A 21,964-nucleotide genomic window follows, 5' to 3' on the forward strand; every position below is an offset into this window, starting at 1 on the left:
AACACTGGCGATTCCTGCTCCCACATTCCCATTTTTAATAGAAATCTCCGACATCCCGAGATCTGATTCATATGTTACCCAGCTGGTGTGGGTGCTGCTTCCTCATGTCCGTATCTCAGAAATAATGTGGTAACAAATGAGTTGGCTTGAGAGCTGAAACAGAAGCTCAGCGTGAGGTTTTCTGCTTCTGGACTGAACAATGTTTAGACGGAAGCAGGGGGATCTTAGTGGTTCGGGTCTTCTCCTTGGGGCCACCAATCTTGGATCCAACATGAATCGTTGGCGCTGTTGGGCCCCAGTTGAGGGCACACCATCAATGCCCTGAGCCTCCTGCCTTGTTGCTGCCTGTTTGCTTGCAGTTTCTCCATGGCAAGCAGAGAGAAGAAGAAGCAGGTTAGGCTGAGACCGGTGACCCAGGGAGCTTCAAGGCTGAGTGGGAATCTGAACTCTGTTCTCCCTGGTCAAACTCCAACACTAACCACGGCACCATTTGTACACAATTGGGTCCAGAGGGCGAGGCAAGGAGAAAGAAGAGGTGCACGGCAGGTATATCCATTTGGGGCACTAGTCCAGCAACTTCTGGAGACGCAGCTGGCGCTGTGGTCTAAACCACTGAACCTTTTGGGCTTGCTGATCAGAAGGCTGGCGGTTCGAATCCCTTCGAATCCCATTGCTCTGTCCCAGTTCCCGCCAACCTAGCAGTTTGAAAGCACGCCAGTGCAAGCAGATAAATAGGTACCACTACGGCGGGAAAGTAAACTGCGTTTCCATGCACTTTGGTTTCTGTCACGGTGTTCCGTTGTGCCAGAAACGGTTTAGTCATGCTGCCACATGACCCTGAAAGCTGTATATGGACAAACGCCGGCTCCCTCGGCCTGAAAGTGAGATCAGCGCCACAACCCCATAGTCGCCTTTGACTGGGCTTAACCTTCCAGGGGTCCTTTACCTACCTTTTACCTTATCAGCAGCTTTAGCTCACTCTTTTCTGCTCACTTTCCCTCAGCAAGCCCCCACTTGCTTTTTTTTTTGGGGGGGGGAGAGTTGTTTTGGAAATATCTCACCCCCACACAAAAAATATGTCTTTGGGCTTTCTGGGGATTTTTTCAACATTTTTCTTTTAAAATCCGCATAGACGCCTTTTTGACAGTGCAATTCCCGGACGTGTCTGGGAAAACCCAGACATATGGCAGCTTAAGGGTTAATTCTGTTACAGTCACCTAGCCAAGAAGAGGATAGGTAGAGGTGTTGCTTAGCAACCAGCATGACCTTTGCTGAGGTAGCACATGTCCCTGATTGGCTGTGCCGTTCTGAGAAGTTTCCACCTGTATGTTTCGTTGAATGTCACCCTGTACGTTTAAGGCTTTTGCTGTTCTCCTTAAATCATACACTGTTTTTGATCAGTTTCCTCAGTAAAATGTTACCAAGATTTCTTTTCTCTCGGGACTCTCTGGTCTGCATTATTTAAGGAACTTTGCCAACATGCCAGCCATGGGTTTTACCTATCACTGGCTCTGTCTGGCTCCACCTGCTTCTTCTCTTTGGCTACTGCCCTACAAGTCCCGATGGGCTTGCCAAGCACAACTGCATTTTGTAGTAGCTTCACATGTAGCAGGAAGCAGCAACTGAACCACAGCTCCCTCCTCTGTGTGTGTGTGTGTGCGTGCGTGTGCGATTTGTTCCACAGTTAACCCAATAGAAAGCAATTAATATTAGCATTAATATTCTCCCCGCCCCCCTGCCTAGTAATGCAAGCTGTCTCCCGGGGGTGGGGTGTGTGTGTGAGCACTGTTGCTCCTTATTCTGACTCAGCAACCCTCCACCCGCTCTTTGCTGTAAGCCTAACTGGCATTTGAAAGCCGGCTGAGAGCCAAGCCGTCTGCGGGGATTGTTTTGGCTTCAAAAGACCACGCAGAGTCGATGACTTGAAAAAACACAGAGCTCTTCCTTTCATTGAGATTGACAGCAGCCGGGTTGAAGCGCTGTGTGGGGACGCTGAGTCAGCTCACAAGCCTGGAGCCCCACTTGCTCCTACGATTGCTGAGTCAGCTTGCCAGTCTGGGTATCACCAGGTCCCCGCTCGCTTCCCTGAGCAACGAAATATGACAGGCAGGGTTATGCCTGAGCAATTTCACGAGAAAGGAGAGAAATATTTTCTCCTGCCCTCTCTGGCTCCAGCCTATTGACTTCCCTGCTGATCAGGGACCATCTTCCTTTTCTAAGCCCTGCTCCTAGGAAATCAACCACCGCACATCTCTTTGTGTGGGATGCTTTGTTAAAATGCTGTTTAGAGCGAGCGGCTAGATCAAAGTGATTGTGTTCTGGGGCTCAGCGTCTTCACAAGGGTCTTTGCAAAGGTGAATTTTCAGGTGGTGAAAGGTCTGAGCTGCTCCAGACTGATTTTTTATTTTCCACAGGTGTGTTCTGCAACATGCCATTGATGCAGTGATAGTACAATACAGTGGTACCACGGGTTAAGAACTTAATTTCGTTCTGGAGGTCCGTTCTTTACCTGAAACTGTTCTTAACCTGAGGTACCACTTTAGCTAATGGGGTCTCCCGCTGTCGCCACGCGATTTCTGTTCTCATCCTGAAGCAAAGTTCTTAACCCGAGGTACTATTTCTGGGTTAGTGGAGTCTGTAACGTCTGTAACCTGAAGCATCTGTAACCTGAGGTACCACTGTAGTGGCAGATTTATACTGGACATAGTTTGTACATTGGCCATATACACACCACACACAAAAACAGCAATGATACCACTTTAAACAGCCATGGCTTCCCGCAAAGAATTATGGGAGGTGTAGTTTGTTCAGGGTGCTGAGAGTAATTAGGAAACCCCTATTCCCCTCACACAGGAACAATTCCCAGAGTTCCTTGGATGTTAGACCACACTGGAAATTGTAGCTCTGTGGAAATGTAGCTCTCTGAAAAATGAGTAAAATCAACGGTTTAAAGAAGACATTCTAAACTAAAAGCATAAATTAAAATAGGCATCAACTTTATTATACAGTCGTACCTTGGTTCTTGAATGCCTTGTGACTCGAACATTTTGGCTCCCGAACGCCGCAAACCTGGAAGTGAGTTTTCCGGTTTGCGAACATTTTTTGGAAGCCGAACATCCGACGCGGCTTCCGATTGAGTGCAGGAAGTTCCTGCAGCCAATCGGAAGCCGTGCCTTGGTTTTCAAACATTTTCGGAAGTTGAATGGACTTCCAGAACGGATTCCGCTTGAGAACCAAGGTACGACTGTACTGGGTATCCAGTATATTCTGTTCTTGTTTAACCATTATACGTTTATATTCTGGTTACTAATTTTATACAGCCCTTTAAAAAAAATGTGAAAAATACACATCAACTTTACATTGCCTGCCTGAACAGAAAAGTTCTAAGGAGGCACTGAAAAAAATAGAGGGAAGGCACCTGCCTAAAGTCAATGGGTGCAGGAGCTGCCGCACTAAAAGATTGGTCCCTTAAAAGTGCAGAATAAATATTATTTTGTACTTGTTTTAAAAGTGCCAGTTCCACAGTTCTAAGTGCCTGAACGGGCAGATGGCTTAATGTTGTTCAGCGCAAAGAAGAACAGAAGACTCAGGAATATACCACTGGACAACATAAAGGAATATTCACGGAGGCCTGTTTATTTTTTATTACAAGCTGGGAATCCCTTTACGATTTCTGAGTCACTCCTGTCGGGCTTTGTGTTCACCAAGACCTGATTTTTGCAAGGGGCAGCAGGGGGCGCTCTTGCCACACGGAGGTCCCAGAACCAAAGCGCATGAGCTGCAGTGCTTGGAGTTCCAGCCTTGCCTTATCCCCTGGGGCAGCAGAGCTCCAACTACTGCGGTTGTTAAAAATCCAAACAACAGAATAAATCAAACGCAAACCCCCACATTTATCTACTTTCCACTTGATCTCGGTTCAACCTGTTGAGGACTCTGGTAACGATGTTCTTCCCCAGCACAGGAGGACCATTAAGCTGAATATCTCTCCTGAAAGCAGCCAAGCGCTCCTGCAAGATAAAGCTGTCACGATGGCCGCCACCAACAGCTTGGGAACCCCAGTGGAGAGGGTGCCATTGTGCCCATGTCTGGCTTGTGGGCTTCCTAGAAGCAATATTATACCACTTTAAACAATCGTGGCTTCCCCTAAAGAATTCTGAGAACTGTACTTTGCTAAGAGACCCCGATTCCCCTCACGCAGCTACAATTTCCACAGTGGTTTACCTATCAATTGCTCTTCCCAAGGAACTCTGGGAATTGTAGCTCTGTGAGGGGAATAAGGGTCTCCTAACAACTCGCAGCTCCTTCGCAAATAGAAGGGGAAGAAATGGAGGCAGTGAGAGATTTTACTTTCTTGGGCTCCGTGATCACTGCAGACAGTGACAGCAGTCACAAAATTAAAAGACGCCTGCTTCTTGGGAGAAAAGCGATGACAAACCTAGACAGCATCTTAAAAAGCAGAGACATCACCTTGCCAACAAAGGCCCTTATAGTAAAAGCTATGGTTTTCCCAGTAGTGATGTATGGAAGTGAGAGCTGGACCATAAAAAAGGCTGATCGCTGAAGAATTGATGCTTTTGAATTATGGTGCTGGAGAAGACTCTTGAGAGTCCCATGGACTGCAAGAAGATCAAACCTCTCCATTCTTAAGGAAATCAGCCCTGAGTGCTCACTGGAAGGACAGATCCTGAAGCTGAGGCTCCAATACTTTGGCCACCTCATGAGAAGAGAAGACTCCCTGGAAAAGACCCTGATGTTGGGAAAGATGGAGGGCACAAGGAGAAGGGGATGACAGAGGATGAGATGGTTGGACAGTGTTCTCGAAGCTACCAGCATGAGTTTGACCAAACCGCGGGAGGCAGTGGAAGACAGGAGTGCCTGGCGTGCTCTGGTCCATGGGGTCACGAAGAGTCGGACACGACTAAACGACAACAACAACAACTCACAGCTTCCTTAGCAAAGCACAGTTCCCAGAATTCTTTGGGGAAAGCCACAGTGGTTTAAACTGGTATGATACTGCTTTAAATGTGTAACTGCAAAGTTGGCCACCATCTAATGTCCCCCGGAAACAAATCGGAATGCATGCTCAGCAAATACCGAACCTCCCTGCAGGCTTTTTTTGGGCAGCAAACGAACAGGGATGAATGTTCCACAGACAGGCTACCTTGAAGCGCCCTCTGATCAGCAGTGGCCCCATTCAAGCACGCAAATAATCACGGACGGCTGAATCAGCCCTTGAGCCATTCCTCCCCACCGGCACTGTAAGTGCAAAAGATTTAATAGCCAACCTCCAAGATAAGTTCCTTTTGTTCCACTTGGTTGCTGACTGAGCATGCCTCTTCCTCCTTGCCTCCGATTCAGCGAGATCAGGGAGAGAGCACCGAGGTGTCTTCATCAATTTCAGCGTGGCTTCATCTATATTTCAAAAGAGAAAAGTCACTCAGGCAGGGGAGATGGGGAGAGTTTCTGCCCTGAAACAGCAACATCAACAGTGTATTTCCATAACAGCCATTTCAGATATGAAACATACCTCCCCACCATGCACTATAGGTAGAGGGACCCCTGACCGTTAGGTCCAACCATGGCCAACTCTGGGGTTGCGGCCCTCATCTCGCTTTATTGGCCGAGGGAGCCAGCATACAGCTTCCGGGTCATGTGGCCAGCATGATTAAGCCACTTCTGGCGAACCAGAGCAGCGCACGGAATAAAGGTAAAGGTAAAGGTACCCCTGCCCGTACGGGCCAGTCTTGCCAGACTCTAGGGTTGTGCGCTCATCTCACTCTATAGGCCGGGAGCCAGCGCTGTCCGCAGACACTTCCGGGTCATGTGGCCAGCGTGACAAGCTGAACTGGCGAGCCAGCGCAGCACACGGAACGCCGTTTACCTTCCCGCTAGTAAGCGGTCCCTATTTATCTACTTGCACCCGGGGTGCGTTCGAACTGCTAGGTTGGCAGGTGCTGGGACCGAGCAGCGGGAGCGCACCCCGCCATGGGGATTCGAACCGCCAACCTTTTGATCGGCAAGCCCTAGGCGCTGAGGCTTTTACCCACAGCGCCACCCGCGTCCCTAGCGCACGGAATAGGCGGTACCTATTTATCTGCTTGCACTTTGATGTGCTTTCGAGCTGCTAGCTTGGCAGGAGCTGGGACTGAGCAATGGGAGCTCACCCCGTCGCGGGGATTCAAACCACCGACCTTCTGATTGGCAAGTCCTAGGCTCTGTGGTTTAACCCACAGCGCCACCCGTGTCCCCACCATGCACTATACAAAGCAGCTAATATAGGAACGTGCTAAATATCCACTGATTCATGTAGCTCACTATTCCCTGCACTGGTTGGCAGAATTTCTCTCCAGGATTTCAGACAGGATTCTTTCATAGCCTGACCTGGAGATGCTGCGGATTGAACAGATGTCCTGGTGCAGAGCCATAGTTTTTCCCGACAGAGAAAACACGTGTCTGAATTTGCATATACCCTACTGTAGATGCAACAAGAGTATTTCAGAACTGTTTGCTCTGGTTGCTAATAAGATATCATCTCCTAAAGCAGCCTGGAGGAGTGTTGTCTAGCAATAAATATAATATGCAGAAAAACAGCACTATTCAGAAGTATGCAAAACCCCCTGAGTAAATCCATAATATAACTTGTGTTTGGTATTCATCTGCTGCTCTTTTCTTTTCCTCCTGTTAAGCGAGTTCTTAAGACTATTTCATTTGAGTGTGTATTTTTTTATTAAAAAAAACCCAGAGCCTGTGTTCATTATTATTATTAGAATGCCCAGGTGCAGATAGCCCCCTCCCCTTCCCACCCCCCAGAAGTCAGACAACACATCAGGTAAAACGCAGGACAACATACTTGGGATTAAAATGGCCACAGCTTTCTTAATTTCAAATGTAGGAAAACCTTGGCTTAGGCATTGGGCATGTATCCCTCTCAGCCCCCTTGCTGGGGGTCTGAGGCAAGACAGGGTCAGTCGGTGATATGGGGATACTATCACAGCATTCACACAGCTGGCCCCCAATCTGTTAAGTTGTGGGTGGACATATCAGACGACACAGCGATTCTTCAAACAGCTCTTGTTTATTCAGAGGCCAGAACAGAACTGAACTGAGGGGTTCAGTCAGCCTGCTTATATAGAGCTCCAGTACCATGTAAGTGTAACAATTTCCTAAAACTATCCAATCACTGAACGTCACTTTCGATCCCTTATTTGCATAACTATCTACAGTATCCCCCTGCTGGCCCAGGGTGAGAACCTCAGTACATAACACAATCCATGTTGCTGAGGGGAGTTCTATGACCCACCACCATATTCTTGTGGTCTGAGAGTCCCCTCAATACCCCCTTTAATGGGGTCCCTGGTATCGCCGCCGCAGGAGGGGTGCATCACCACACCACCCCTTCTATCGATTGATGGACTAGACTGGATTCCGTCCAAGGCCTAAAACCACCAAAGGTGTTATCATTGCTATGGGGAAGGCAAAACCTGCAGAGCATGGCAAATTCCTTCCCGGCTCTGAAAGACAGCAACCATCATCCGACCGCAGCAACATTCATGGACCTGGAAAGGAGAAGGTTAGCCTGTAAAGAAAGAAACGGTTAGAGGGAGGGCTGGGCGGGTGATGTTCCGAGCTGACTGCACTGCCAGTGTCGGCTCCGACCTGCTTTTCAATCTAAGGAGCGGACCAGAGTGAAGCCTGTGCTTCCACGGTCCACTCCTTTAGCTCAGCCCCTTGGCCCACTACGGATTGGCTGATTCAAATATGGAGATTCAGTGGGAACCCATAGGCCTCTGCCCAGGGATCAAAGCAATGGCCCAACAGAAATGACCGGCAGAATCCGAGACCAGGGAGAAGAGTCGGTGGAAGAAGATTGGAAGAAATTTAAAGACTATCTACAGAAATATTGTAAAATTAATGAATGTTAGAATGATGTTGGATAAGACGTTAAGTGGTTTTTAGCTATAATGCTATAAGGAATATGAAAAAATGGATTATTAACAGGTAAAAATTTAATGTTACAATATTTTAAGATTAAAGACTAGGATAAACAAAGAGGGAAAGGATTTGCTGAACTAACAAATTGAATTGGAATACAAAAAAGGGAGGTGTGAGGAGGTCCGGGAAACAAGCAAATGAAAGATAAGTAATGGAAAGATGGAATTGTTTTTAACTATTTTTATTTTGTATTTTTCCTTTTCCTTTTTTCATTTTGTAATACTTTGAAAATCTTAATAAATACCTTTAAAAATAACAACAAAGCGATGGCCCAACAGCACGGCGTGGTTTCGGGTGGGTGGCGGGGCTGCGTGCTGGGCCGCAAAACATCGCCCACCGCCAGAGACACGGCGAGCGTCCATTATTAAATTTGTATACCGCCCTTCCCCTGAAGATCTCAGGGAAGCTCACAGCATAAAAATACAAGATAAAAAAACCCCCACAAAATACATAATGGAAAAGGAACAAAAACAAACCAAAACAATAACCCCCTTCCCTGCTCTCCCGCCTCCCACAAACACAATTACAGTAAAAGGAAATAGGATGTTAATCAGCCAAAGGCTTGGTTGGTTGAAGAGGAATGTTTTCGCCAGTCACTAAAAGGTATTTAAAGAAGGCACCAGGCGAGTCTCCTGAGGGAGAGCATTCCACAAATGGGGAGCCACTGCAGAAAAATCTTGCGGACCTCTCACGGAGGAGGCACATGAAGAATTATATATTTAGACATGTCTGCTGATATATAGAGTTTTTTTAATGACATTGTTTGCTGTAATTGTTAGAATCGTTTTTCATTTGTATGGTTCATAAGCCGCCTTAAGTATGATTTATCATTGAAAGGCAGCGTATTGATGCAGAATCGATCAGTCTTTGCTCCAACAGGAAAGCGAACATATCCAAGATTTATTTCTGATACCCCAGACCATGGTTTGAAGAATGGTCTAAATTGGCCCATTAGAAAGCTGTCGTTCCCCCACCCCCCGCAGTCATCGCAGACTCCTGACTCATTATGCATTTATAAATGATATAATTACTGCCTGAAAAATGACTAAGAAATCTGCAATTTCATAACATTAGAACTCGTGGACACTCAATGAAGCTGAATGTTAATAGATTCAGGAACAGATGAAAGGAAGGACTTCATCCATGGAGGAGAGGGCCTTCTGGGGTTACTGGCCATGATGGTTAGGATATCTCTCCACAGTTGGGAGGCAGCAATCAATGCTTTCAAATGCTAGTTGTTGGAAACCACCAGAGGAGGAGAGGGCTTTTGTGCTCGGGTCCTGCTTTGGGTCCTGTTTCCCATAGGCATTTGTTTGTTCCTTGCAAGAACAGGATGCTGGACAAGAGGGGCCATTTGGCTGACCCAGCAAGCTAGTCTCATGTTCTTAAGAACTGGGAGATCTTTCCTTCCTATGCCTCTGAATACCAGTCAGTGATGACCACACGAAGGGCAGGCTTTTCATAGGCATCTGATCGGCCACTGTGAGATCAGGATACTGAACTAGGTAGACCTTTGGTCTCATTGAGGAGGACGCTTCTTATGCTATACCTGAAGGAGCATCTCCACCCCCATCGTTCAGCATGGATACTGAGGTCCAGCTCCGAGGGCCTTCTGGCGGTTCCCTCACTGTGAGAAGTGAGGTTACAGGGAACCAGGCAGAGGGTCTTCTCGGTGGTGGCACCTGCCCTGTGGAATGCCCTCCCATCAGATGTCAAGGAAACAAATAACTATCAGACTTTTAGAAGACCTCTGAAAGGCAGCCCTGTTTAGGGAAGTTTTTAATGTTTGATGTTTTATCATGTTTTTAATATTCTTTTGGGGGCCACCCAGAGTGGCTGGGGAATGAATGAATTATTGTTGTTGTTGTTGTTGTTGTTGTTACTATTATTACACTCACTGTTTTTCTTTAAAGGTAAAGGGACCCCTGACCATTAGTCCAGTCGTGGCTGACTCTGGGGTTGCGGCGCTCATCTCGCTTTAGTGGCCGAGGGAGCCGGCGTACAGCTTCCGGTGGTCAGCATGACTAAGCCGCTTCTGGCGAAACCAGAGCAGTGCACGGAAACGCCGTTTACCTTCCCGCCGGAGCGGTACCCATTTATCTACTTGCACTTTGACATGCTTTTGAACTGCTAGGTTGGCAGGAGCAGGGACCGAGCAACGGGAGCTCACCCCATCGCGGGGATTCGAACCGCTGACCTTCTGATCAGCAAGCCCTAGGCTCTGTGGTTTAACCCACAGCGCCACCCACGTACATAATGTCAATGCAACCTCTGAAGGTCCACACACAAGATACGTGCGGGGAATTGCTTCGAGTTTCCTCAAAAGGAAAAGCAAAAACAAAAAACAGGCACGTCCTGCCATTTCCAAGCTGCTCTTTAAGAGAGAACAGATTACACGCTCTCCTTTAAATTTAAGTGGCGTGCACTTCCAATTTCAACGAAAGCGCGGGCCAACCAATAAAAGCAAACTGTTCCTTCTTTTCGCTCCTGGGCACCTTGGTGCATCCGATAAGACGGGGGAGAAATAATTACATGAATTTAATTAGGAACTGAGAAGGAGAGTCCCGGCGATGTGGCGATAGGGGAGGGGGAGGCGGAGGAAGGGAGGAGGGGAAGCTTGAAGAGCTGTTCAAAAGACAGTGGCTGCTGTTCAAAGCCTGAGTCACACAGAGCTGCCCTAAAAGCGTCTCCGCACTTGGCAAAGAAAGAGGGCATCATAATTAGCAGGTTCCTTCAAGCTTTTTCCGAAACCAGAGGGAGGGGAGCCCCTGGCCGAGGAGCTGCGAGCGGCCCTCACGTCCTCTCTATCTGGCCCTCGGAATTCTCCCCAGGCCCTGCCTACAACCCAAATGGGTTTTTGCCTGGCTGCACTGTGTCCTTGAACTGAGGATGCTTCCTGCTCGCCTGGATGGAAGACAGCAAGGTCTGTGAGGTTGTGTGCATAGAAAGTAGCCTACTTAGAACAGTGGTGAAATGTACTCCCTTTTTGCCCCACCCACTTCTGCTTCTGGCCCCTCCCACCAGTGGCATACGACCCCCAGAAAGTTGCCCAGAAGGAAATGACCGCTCCCTGCATAAAACGGGGGGCGCCCTTTGCGTGGACGCGCGCAGCCCCTGGATCTGGAGCAGCTCCATCAGCATAGGCTTGGCCTCGCCTTCCCTCAGGTGGGATACCTGGAGGTCTCTGCCTACCCTAGCCAGTTGTCCAATCCCGCCTAGGGGAAGCGTTGCCAAGGAGACCAGGCCAGGTAGAGGAGGGATTACCTGCCCACACAATAGAGGGAGGATCTTACCTGGGAATTCTCACTTGGCTCCAGAGCTTCTCCCACCTTACCCACCCTCAGTTGATGTCTTATTTTGCAGGTTAACTTTTCTTCACAGGTTTTGCGGCTATCTCTGCTTGAACATATGTTCTCCAGAGCCGGCCCATCCCCCACACAAACACTGGATAACCCTGATGCTCCCCAGGTCCCCGGCTGGGGACTGGGGAGGGAGAACGCCCAATGCCTGAGCCAAGGTCTACCCACATTTGAAATTTAATAAAGTTGTAGCCAATTTAATCCCATAGCACGTTGTCTTGAGTCGTTATTCCACATGACGGGGGGGGGGGGCTCGGGATCTGGGGGACTCCGCCTGTCCACGCACTTTTCCTCCCTTAGGGATGAAAAAAGCTCTCTGTTCCTCTGAAACAGAGAGCCACTTTTTTGGCTATGGGCAACGTGGAAATCCTGGGTTGAGAAAACTAGCCTTCTGCAAAAAGGTGCACGATTCCCTTCATTTCGCTTAGCTGTCTCTGGATTTTGGGTTGTCGTGGGGAGAGAAGAGGAGCTACCCAGCAGCAGCTAATAAGTACTCAGGCCTTATGGTGAAAGGTGAAGGGGGTTGTTTATACCTGTGGAATGAATTCTGAAGGATGTTAGCAGTTAGAAAAGGTAGAGAGGGGGAAAACCAATGGTTTTCCTGGGCTCCCATGGCAGTGAAATGAAACCACCTTTTCAGGAAGACAGCATAACTTGAGTCAAGGGGTCTACTCTGAGTAAAGCTTAGATGGCTACAACCCATTAATATTATTATCTCATGAGACCAGGGCCCTGCGGGATCTGATTTCTTTCTGCAGGGCCTGCAAGACCCTTGTTTTTCCTGGCCTTTGGTTTGGACTCAGTCTGACCCTTATGTTTCCCTCCCCTTATGGTTTTGATCTATGGGCTACTTTTTAAATGAGGCTGCATTTTAAATTGCATTTTAACATGTATTTTAAATTGTCCCCCCCCCCCATTATGTTTTTATTGTAATTTTACTGGTGTTAGCTGCCCTTAGCCTGGCTCTGGCTGCGGAGGGCGGGGTATAAATAAAATTTATTATTTGTTATCATATTATTATTATTATTATTTGGTAATAACAACAATGCACAATCTGCCCCCCCCCTTATGATTTTGTCACAAAGCTGTGGCATGTCTTTCACCTAGCTCATTTTAGCTGTGCTTAAGGTCAGCGTTGATAAAGTCGTTAGCAATCTGCAAAGTAATTATGTGGGGAGGGGTGGGAAAGCAATAAAGCGAAACAGGGGCAGGAGGGTTTTGGGGGGCGGTGAGGAGGAAAAGGCATACCAGATGTCTGGACGGCTCATGTGTTTCAGAGGTGGGAAGACAGGCAGAGACAGAAAGCTCTCCGCATCACATTGTGGAAACCCCCCACCCCACCCCAGAAGCGTGAGAGGCTGGCGAAATAATTGCCCGCCTCGGGTTGTCGGCCGCACGGGGCGACGAAACACCTGAGCCATGTAATTACTTCCCCGGGATGGCAGGCGAGACCGGCTGCTCCTCGCACGCAGGGATCCTTCCTCTCCCAGTGGAAGCTGCCAAGAGGCCACAAGAGCAGCTGCAGAATGGAAGGGTGAAGCTTCTGCTTCTGGTTCCCTTCTGGACAGAAGGCTGCATTGGGGCGGGTGGATTGGGGGGCAAGCCGACTGGCCTTGCAAACTCTCCTCCAGCCTTTGCATAACTTTCATTTCATTCGAGTCATTCTGAACATATGTTACCGGTAACAGCCTTTCCTCTTCTGACGGGACGAGGTGTCGTTTTCCAAGGAATGCCTGCACTGTTAAGCTTGCTCACATCATGGCGTTTCGGTCAGAGTGCCAGACTAGGGGCCTGGGAGAGCAGGGTTCAAATCCCCACTCCGCCATGAAGCTCCCTGGGTGGTGACTTTGAGCCAGTCTCTGCCCCCCCCTCTGCCTAACCTACCAATCAGGGGTGTTGTCGGGATTAAGAGAGAAGGCGGACGGAGAGAACCACATATGCCACTTTGAGCTCCTCAGATGGAAAGGCAGGATAGAGAAGTGCAATAAAAGAAACACGGTTTGTATCCAAGCTGATTGCAACTCCCCTTTTCATCGTTTGGTTCTGCTTTGCAATAAAAGGTAAAGGTACCCCTGCCCGTAGGGGCCAGTCTTGACAGACTCTAGGGTTGTGCACCCATCTCACTCAAGAGGCTGGGGGCCAGCGCTGTCCGGAGACACTTCCGGGTCACGTGGCCAGCATGACATTGCTGCTCTGGCGAGCCAGAGCCGCACACGGAAACGCCGTTTACCTTCCCGCTAGTAAGCGGTCCCTATTTATCTACTTGCACCCAGAGGTGCTTTCGAACTGCTAGGTTGGCAGGCGCTGGGACCGAGCAACGGGAGCGCACCCTGCTTTGCAATGGTCTAATAGAAAAAAGATAGTCACGGAACTGAGAAATTGCACAAAACAAATGAAATACCGTGGAAATCCCTGAAACGAGAAGTAATCGACTAGAAACATTATCTTGTGGAAATCAACTAAATAATAAAAATCAAAAAGCTTAAGGAAAAAATTAGAAAAACCTAAAATAGAACAAAGCCTTAACGGGATGCTGGCTACAAACCTCGTTTCACATAACTATTCAGTTTCCTCAGAAGGAAATAGAAGAATCATAAACTTTAAATGACCAAAATTAAAAAAAAGGGTAGAACCCCCCAAAATTCTGAAGTATTATAATCCTAGCTCAACCTAGGTAAAGCAAAGCGCAGTAATAAAGGATTGAGGACTCAAAAGTACAGTTTCTAACCTTTTTCGTAAATTCAGTATTAGAAACTAAATTATTATCCACAAGATAATATTTCTAGTTGATTACTTCTCGTTTCAGGGATTTTCACAGTATTTCATTTGTTTTTTGCAATGGTCTAAGGCAGGGGTCAGCAAACCTTTTCAGCAGGGGGCTGGTTCACTGTCCCTCAGACCTTGTGGGGGGCTGGACTATATTTTGAAGAGGGGAAAAAAAGATGCAAGAGCACCATGAGCCCCGGTGACTGCTTACCTGTGTCTTGTGAGCGGCAGGGGCTGGTGGCAGTGGCGGTGGCAGAGGGACAATGAGCAGTGCGCGAAAGGGCTCTGGAGAGGGGCTGCTTAAAATGGCGGCCGCTGCTGCTGGCACCAACATAGCCCAGCCCCCTTCCTCCTCTAGGCAGGGCAGGGAGAAGCCAGGAGGAGGGAGGGAGGAGGCGTCACCGCCACTGTGTGAGGGAGAGGGACCGAGAGGGGAAAAACGCGCGCACTGGTGATCCATGCGGCGATTCCCGGACCATCTGTGGGCTGGATCCACAAGGCAATTGGGCCTGATTTGGCCGGTGGGCCTTAGTTTGCCTACCCATGGTCTAAGGAGCCAATTGCCAATCTGGTGCCGTCCAGATGCTTTGGATTGCAACTCCAACAACCCTGGTCATCACCTTTTAAAAACATCTGGAGGGCATCAGGTTGGTAAAGGCTGGTCTACAGACAAACTAACCCGCACCTGAAATCTGAATCTACCGGACAGATTTCCACATTGCTTTCGTGTGATGTAAAAGCCGTTTCCAGAACCAAAGAGCTCATTTCTATGTTATTTGCTTCCTGAAACAAAATCTCAGTTGCAATTAATGTGGAAATGAGTGCTAAGCTCATTCTGCATGCAAAGGACATGGTCAACCACTAAGCCAGGATTTGCTAGCATGGCGCCTGGGGCACTCTTGAGGTCTTTATCTGGTGCCTGTGAAGTCTCTGAGACCCCTAACACACTGCCTCCTTGGGTCATAAGGTGGTGTAATGGTCACTGCCCAACCCCTTGCTTGGAAAGCTGAAGGAAGAAGTTGAGAAGAATGATGCCCCTTTCTTCTCTCAACTCTATGTGCTTTTCAAGCTCAGATGAATTCTATTCAGTCTGACTTTTGCCTAGATTCCTTGTAAATGCAATGAGTTCTCTCTCTCTCTCTCTCTCTGTCTCTCTCTCTCTGGGAGGTGGGTGGTTTTTATCAAAGGAAGAGGCAGTGAAATGACCAGATGGGGTGGCACTCACAAATACAAATGGGCCCACCAGCATTTTAAAAAAATGGCACCCACTGCATTGAGTTATGTTGGAAACAACAAATGTTCTCCTCCCAATTCTCTACTCACCTAGAATCCCAGTGGTTTCAAGGCCGCCAAACTGCTGCATGGCCACAATAGCTTTGGTGAGCTCTTCCTGTGTCTGCAGTTTTCCTGTGATGGGGTCTGGAGGGGGCAGATAGCCGAATTTTGTCAGCCAATCCTGTTAAAACCAAAAAAGGGAGAAGGTTAGGAAAAGAAAGAAATGATTCAATACATCAAAGGGTCTATTTAGTTCCATCTCACCTAGTCTCTCTGTCTCTCTCTCTCTCTCACACACACACACTCTTACATGTTTACACTTGGCTTCCACATTGAATGCCGCATCCCTCGTTAACAAATGGATGTGTCAGAACAGATCTATGTACATTACTTTAAGTAATGGAATCTGATGACCTTCATGCATCCCGGAGCTGACATTTAATTTTCCTAACCAGCTACAAAACACTTTTGATTACATAGACGAGCAGTTATAGGAAACTCGGGGTTGCACTTTCATCTTGTCACTAAAGGGGTCCATGTGCGTCTCGGTGATATAACAGCAAAGGGGAAGGTGATGTTCCCTTCTCCCACTCCTGCTCTGGGCAAGAGACAGGGGTCTTTCAGAAACCCAGTGAAGGAGAAGATCTACTGCAAAACTAATGATGCCTAATCCTGAAGGGGCCCCAGAAACCACTTCAGTCCACGTTGCTTAAAAAATTTGCTTTGAAAAGTTCATCATGCATGTATACAACATTTCCCTAAAAGGTAAAGGTAAAGGGACCCCTGACAATTAGATCCAGTCGTGACCGACTCTGGGGTTGCGGCGCTCATATCGCTTTATTGGCCGAGGGAGCCGGCGTACAGCTTCTGGGTCATGTGGCCAGCATGACTAAGCCGCTTCTGGCGAACCAGAGCAACGCACAGAAACGCCGTTTACCTTCCTGCCTGAGTGGTACCTATTTATCTACTTGCACTTTGACTTGCTTTTGAACTGCTAGGTGGGCAGGAGCAGGGACCAAACAACAGGAGCTCACCCCGTCATGGGGATTCGAACCACCGACCTTCAGATCGGCAAGTCCTAGGCTCTGTGGTTTAACCCACAGCACCACCCGTGTCCCACATCATTTCCCTACTTCCTCCTAATTACTCAAAAAGGATAAGGCATAGGAAAGTTTTATTCACACCAGGGACTTTGACATGTGAAACAATCCAGTACAGCAATTTTAATCAAAGTATGAGACATTGTAGTTATATATAGTGGTACCTTGGTTTACGAACTTAATCCGTTCCAGAAGTCCGTTCTTAAACCGAAACTGTTCTTAAACCAAGGCGCGCTTTCCCTAATGAGGCCTGCCACCGCCGGTGCCCTTCCACTGTTCGGATTCCGTTCTTAGACTGAGGTAAAGTTTGCAAACCAGGACACTGCTTCTGGTTTTGTGGAGTTCGTAAACTGAATCGTTCTTAAACAGGACTGTTCTTAAACCGAGGTACCGCTGTACAGTATATATACAGTGGTACCTCGGGTTACATACGCTTCAGGTTACAGACTCCGCTAACCCAGAAATATTACCTCAGGTCAAGAACTTTGCTTCAGGATGAGAACAGAAATCGTGCTCTGGAGGCGCGGCTGCAGCAGGAGGCCCCATTAGCTAAAGTGGTGCTTCAGGTTAAGAACAGGTTCAGGTTAAGAACAGACCTCCAGAATGAACTAAGTTCTTAACCTGATGTACCACTGTATATATCATGCATTGTGATGATCTGTCATGGAACAACCCCATTGAAGAAGATAACAGTGGTTACCCAGACCTCATTGCTGGTTGCGAAGTCCCCCCGCCATGACAGTTCAGGCTTCAGGGCCCCCAAACATAGGCACCAACTCTATAGGGCTGAGGTGTTTTCAGCCCCACCCCAAGTCTTTTGGGATGGGACTGAGCCCTCCAAATCTGGAGGGGATGAAGGAAACAGAGTATGGCCTCTCCACCACTCACTCAGCTCCTTTATTGTGATGGGGTGGCCAGGACTGCCTGGAGAGTCCCGGGGTGTTTCACCGGGGGGGGGGGGGAGAGTCTCACAAGGTCTCCTGGAGCAGTGACGAAAGGATGGCCCCCCCAAATGTAGGTCCGCCACAGCCTCTTAAGAGAGTTGGATAACAGGTTACAAAAAACAAGCAAAACTGGAAAAACGCTCTGTGAAACCCAAACAGAGTCAAAGGGCACATGCACACCCAAGGTTTAAATTTTCTTTTCCCACAAAGGTGAACTCAATGCTACTTACAAAAACAAGCATTAAAAAGTGCAAAAACAAGAGTAAAAACAACAGTAAATGTCGCTCAAATGTGTGTGTGTGCAGAGTCAATTCCACCCAACCCAAAGATAAGCAGAAAATTAAGGTCCAATCACCTGGGTCAGGGGGCAGCAAACCTTTTCAGCAGGAGGCTAGTCCACTGTCCCTCGGACCTTGTGGGGTGCCGGACTATGTTTTGGAAAAATAATAATGAACAAATTCCTATGCCCCACAAATAACCCAGAGGTGCATTTTAAATAAAAACACACATTCCACTCATGTAAAAACACACTGTTTCCTGGACTGTTCACGGGCTGGATTTAGAAGGCGATTGGGCTGGATCCAGCCCCCGGCCCTTAGTTTGCCTACCCATGACCTGGGTAAATCAGAAGGTTTTTGCTTGGCACCTAAAAATGAACAGTGATGAAGCCAGGCCCATCTTGCTTGGGAGAGAATTCCACAGATGGGGTGCCACTACTGAGAAGGCCCATTCTCATGTCACTGCCCTCCATACATCCCTTGGGAGGGGGCATATGGAGAATGGCTTCATATGACAACTACAGGGTCTGGGTTGGTTCCTGCGGGGAGAGGAGTTTTGAGATATTGGAGTTAATAACAGGGACAGGGGAACCCACCACCCTCTAGATCAGTGGTTTTCAACCTGTGTGTCCCCAGATGTTGTTGGACTACAACTCCCATCATCCCTGAGCTCTGGCCTTGCTAGCTAGGGGTGATGGGAGTTGTAGTCCAACAACATCTGGGGACCCACAGGTTGAGAAAGGCTGCTCTAGATCTTGTTGGAGTGCATCTCCTATCACCCCACTGGGTACGTTGGCTGGGGTTGATGGGTGCTAGAGTCTAACCTTCAAGTGGAGGGCTGCAGTTTCTGAACCACAGGCCAGTCTGGGACTGGTGGGACTTCTGCAACCACACCCATAGGTATCTGGCTTGCTTCAGCATGCCCACCTGAGATATTAGGGGTTGTGGATGTAATTGCTGTAGAGATACCTGTAGCATCAACAGTTTTGGTGAGAAGCTGAGGGATGATTACGGTGGGGTCGACTGCTCTTCCTGAATGGGCAAAAGCAGAGGCTTCCAGAAGAAGCGAGCCCTCGCTACTTAGCAAAAAAAGTTGATCAAATGTTTACTAGAGGATGAGGATGCTGGATCCGTGCAGCGCAATTCTAAGGGGGTGAAATGCACTCAATCATTTTGACAATTCACACCCATCTTCCATCTGCAGAGGAAACAGAAGGTTTGGTGGTGATTGGGGTGACAACGGTCATTGTTCTTGATCAGTACCTAAGAAGTATCGAAATATCGAGCTGTTAAGGGCTGCTATCAACCTGGGGCTTTTAACTGGGTCAATACCCCATTAAGTCCTCTCTCTTTGCAATGATTAATGTTGAGTGTCAACATCAGGTTAGAACAGCAGCGCTTGACCGCTTCATGTCTAAGTCACACCTCAGGAGACGGTTGGGACAGCACAGCAGAAAATTCTCAGGTTCTGAATTGTTCTGATGGGAAACTGGCCTCTGCACGTCTCCCTATCTTGGCTTTCCCTTGAGTTGGTTAGTATTTTGATCTCCGCCATCCATTGCAGCAATGCAGCAGTGTCTGGGGGGCTACTCTAACTGGTAGGGCAGAAGGCAAGGAGCACAGCAACAAGCGGAGCCAGAGACAATGACTGGAGGAGTCAACCAACTACATCCCTCGCCCCTTCCCACCTGTTGAGTTCTACAAAGGCAATATTCGGACCAAGGAGGAGAAAGCCAATGGGCAGCTCCACACCCTAGTAAGGGCAGAGCCCCATTTACCCTAATGGACTACCCTCCAGTGCACCACTGAGATTCTGATGCAAAAGAGAGCATGAGATAGATTTCACTAGTGTTTAGTGATGTTCCTACAACTTCACTGTGAATCATGTTATATACGAAAGGAGACTCTTGAGAGTCCCATGGACTGCAAGAAGATCAAACCTCTCCATTCTGAAGGAAATCAGCCCTGAGTGCTCACTGGTAGGACAGATCCTGAAGCTGGGGCTCCAATACTTTGGCCACCTCATGAGAAGAGATGACTCCCTGGAAAAGACCCTGATGTTGGGAAAGATTGAGGGCACAAGGAGAAGGGGACAACAGAGGATGAGATGGTTGGATGGTGTTCTCGAGGCTACCAGCATGAGTTTGACCAAGCTGCAGGAGGTGGTGGTGGAGGACAGGGATGCCTGGCGTGCTCTGGTCCATGAGGTCATGGAGAGTTGGACACGACTATACAACAACAATATATTTTTTTAAAAAAGTTGCCACATGGCTCTGTCAACCATTGGCTGAGATGCTGTGATGCCACAGATTGTTCCAACTGCTTCTGGGAAACTGCAGTAAAACATAACTATGTGTGAGTGCCAGTTAGCACATGAAGAGGTTTGGACTGCAGGGTTAGATTCCTAGACTCAGATAGGTCTTCTCCAAGTGAAGCCTTCTCTTCCTCTTCCCTCTCTCTCTGCACCATGCAAGTGACCAAGGAAGATGTGCCTAAGCAAACTCCAAGCTTAGAGCATGTGTCTATTTCTGTATTTTCTACCCAAGAGTATTCTGCCTGTGTTCTCCTTGCTGCTGCTTAGATAAATGCATGAATCTGACCTTTGGGACATTTTGTAAGCAAAGCATTTTAAAACTTAGCTAACAGTGTGTGGTCTGTTGTTACAATTATAATGCCCTGTGCTCGATGATGTTGGGGGATTGAACCAGGGCCTTTCCCCACGCAAGGCAGACGCTCTAGCACTGACCCATGATCCTCACAAAAGATACCACAATTGGTATTGAAACTGTGAATCCCTTCCCATTTTATCGCTGGTAACATTCTTGTAAGTCTCCTTGTTTGTTTGTAAGCTGCTTTGGGTTGCTTTGGGCAAGTTAAAATGACTAAAAATATCAATTACAGTGGTACCTCGGGTTAAGAACTTAATTTGTTCTGGAGGTCTGTTCTTAACCTGAAGCACCACTTTAGCTAATGGGGCCTCACGCTGCTGCTGCGCCGCCGAAGCACGATTTCTGTTCTCATCCTGAAGCAAAGTTCTTAACCCGAAGCACTATTTCTGGATTAGCGGGCTCTGTAACCTGAAGCGTCTATAACCTGAAGTGTATGTAACCCGAGGTACCACTGTAATAGTAAATTCAATAATAACAGTAAGTTTGCCGATCATTTGCACCCACCCATCTGTCTTGTTTTTATTTTTTTAAATCATCCATCCTTCTCTTTCTTTTTCCTTCATCCATTCATCCTTCTCCTTTCTTTTATTACATGCACCATAGCTCTTTGCTTTCATCTTCTACATCCATCCATTCTTCCTTGATTCATTCATTCATTCATTCATTCATTCATTCATTCATTCATTCATTCTTCCTTTCTTCCCTTCATTTTTGTACCACCATTCCTTCTCATCAAAGCCATTCTTTCTTTCATATTCCCATTCATCACCTCCGTTCCTATACAATCCATTCATGCTCTTGTCCCCTCCAATCTCCCAGCACGCCTTCCTTCCTGATTCCATTGGCAACCATTTGTTAGGAGCACATCTCCCAAACCAGCCCCTGGGAAAGCAACCTCTTCATCGCGAGGCAAGTGTGGTCCAGGAGGCAGCCTGCACGATCCTTGTCAGCTCCCCGCTGCAATTATTTGTTCCTTTGTACAGCAAAAGTAGCTGCGACAGAAATGAGATATGCAATTTGCTCTTGATGGGTCCTGAAAAATCATCTCAGACATGCAACCCTACGTTGGCCCATCGATCTCCAAGTCTTGGCAGAGTGCAATTTGGTTTTCTCGACATCTACGGAACCCGTGTCCTTAATCCTCTAATTGTTAAGGAAGCTTTGGTATGCTACAGAATGGGCCGATTTGGCTGATTGCGGAGCATTTCTGGAAGGAAAATCATTGCAGGAACCTCAGCAAAGACAAAGACCGCACATTCTTCAAAATGAAGAATGTGAAAGATGGAGAAGCATTTATAGCAGGGTGGTGAACCCATGAGTCAAATCTGACCTTTATGCCTCTCTATTCATGCCAAGCGAGGAGCGAGGGAGCACTGGCTGGGGGCTATTCAGTGATGGGGCTGCCCTTGACGTGGTGTGGCCTGGAGATCAAAAGGCTGCCTGGCCACAGGAACGTGCCCTTGGGAGTGCAAGGAAGGCGGACAGAGGCCTCTGCCCGGCCTGCATGGAGCCTTCATGGTTACTGGCCTCTGTTGGGGATGCGGCTGTGAAACCAGGATGGGCTCCAGGGCCCTGAGACCC

At 48.0% G+C, this 21,964-nt stretch overlaps 1 protein-coding gene across 1 annotated transcript in view; it reads right to left on the bottom strand.

The window, feature by feature from the left end:
- MMP17 (matrix metallopeptidase 17) overlaps positions 1–21,964 on the bottom strand; it is a 167,025-nt gene that overhangs the window by 37,270 nt on the left and 107,791 nt on the right. The window contains exons 2-3 of the mRNA XM_028709424.2: positions 15,441–15,573; positions 5,286–5,412 (exon numbers count right to left, since the gene is read on the bottom strand). Coding sequence (XP_028565257.2) covers positions 5,286–5,412; positions 15,441–15,573 — 260 coding nt within the window. The remainder of the gene's footprint in view (positions 1–5,285; positions 5,413–15,440; positions 15,574–21,964) is intronic.

Source organism: Podarcis muralis, chromosome 16, assembly GCF_964188315.1.
Source record: "Podarcis muralis chromosome 16, rPodMur119.hap1.1, whole genome shotgun sequence".
Lineage (NCBI taxonomy): Eukaryota > Metazoa > Chordata > Lepidosauria > Squamata > Lacertidae > Podarcis > Podarcis muralis.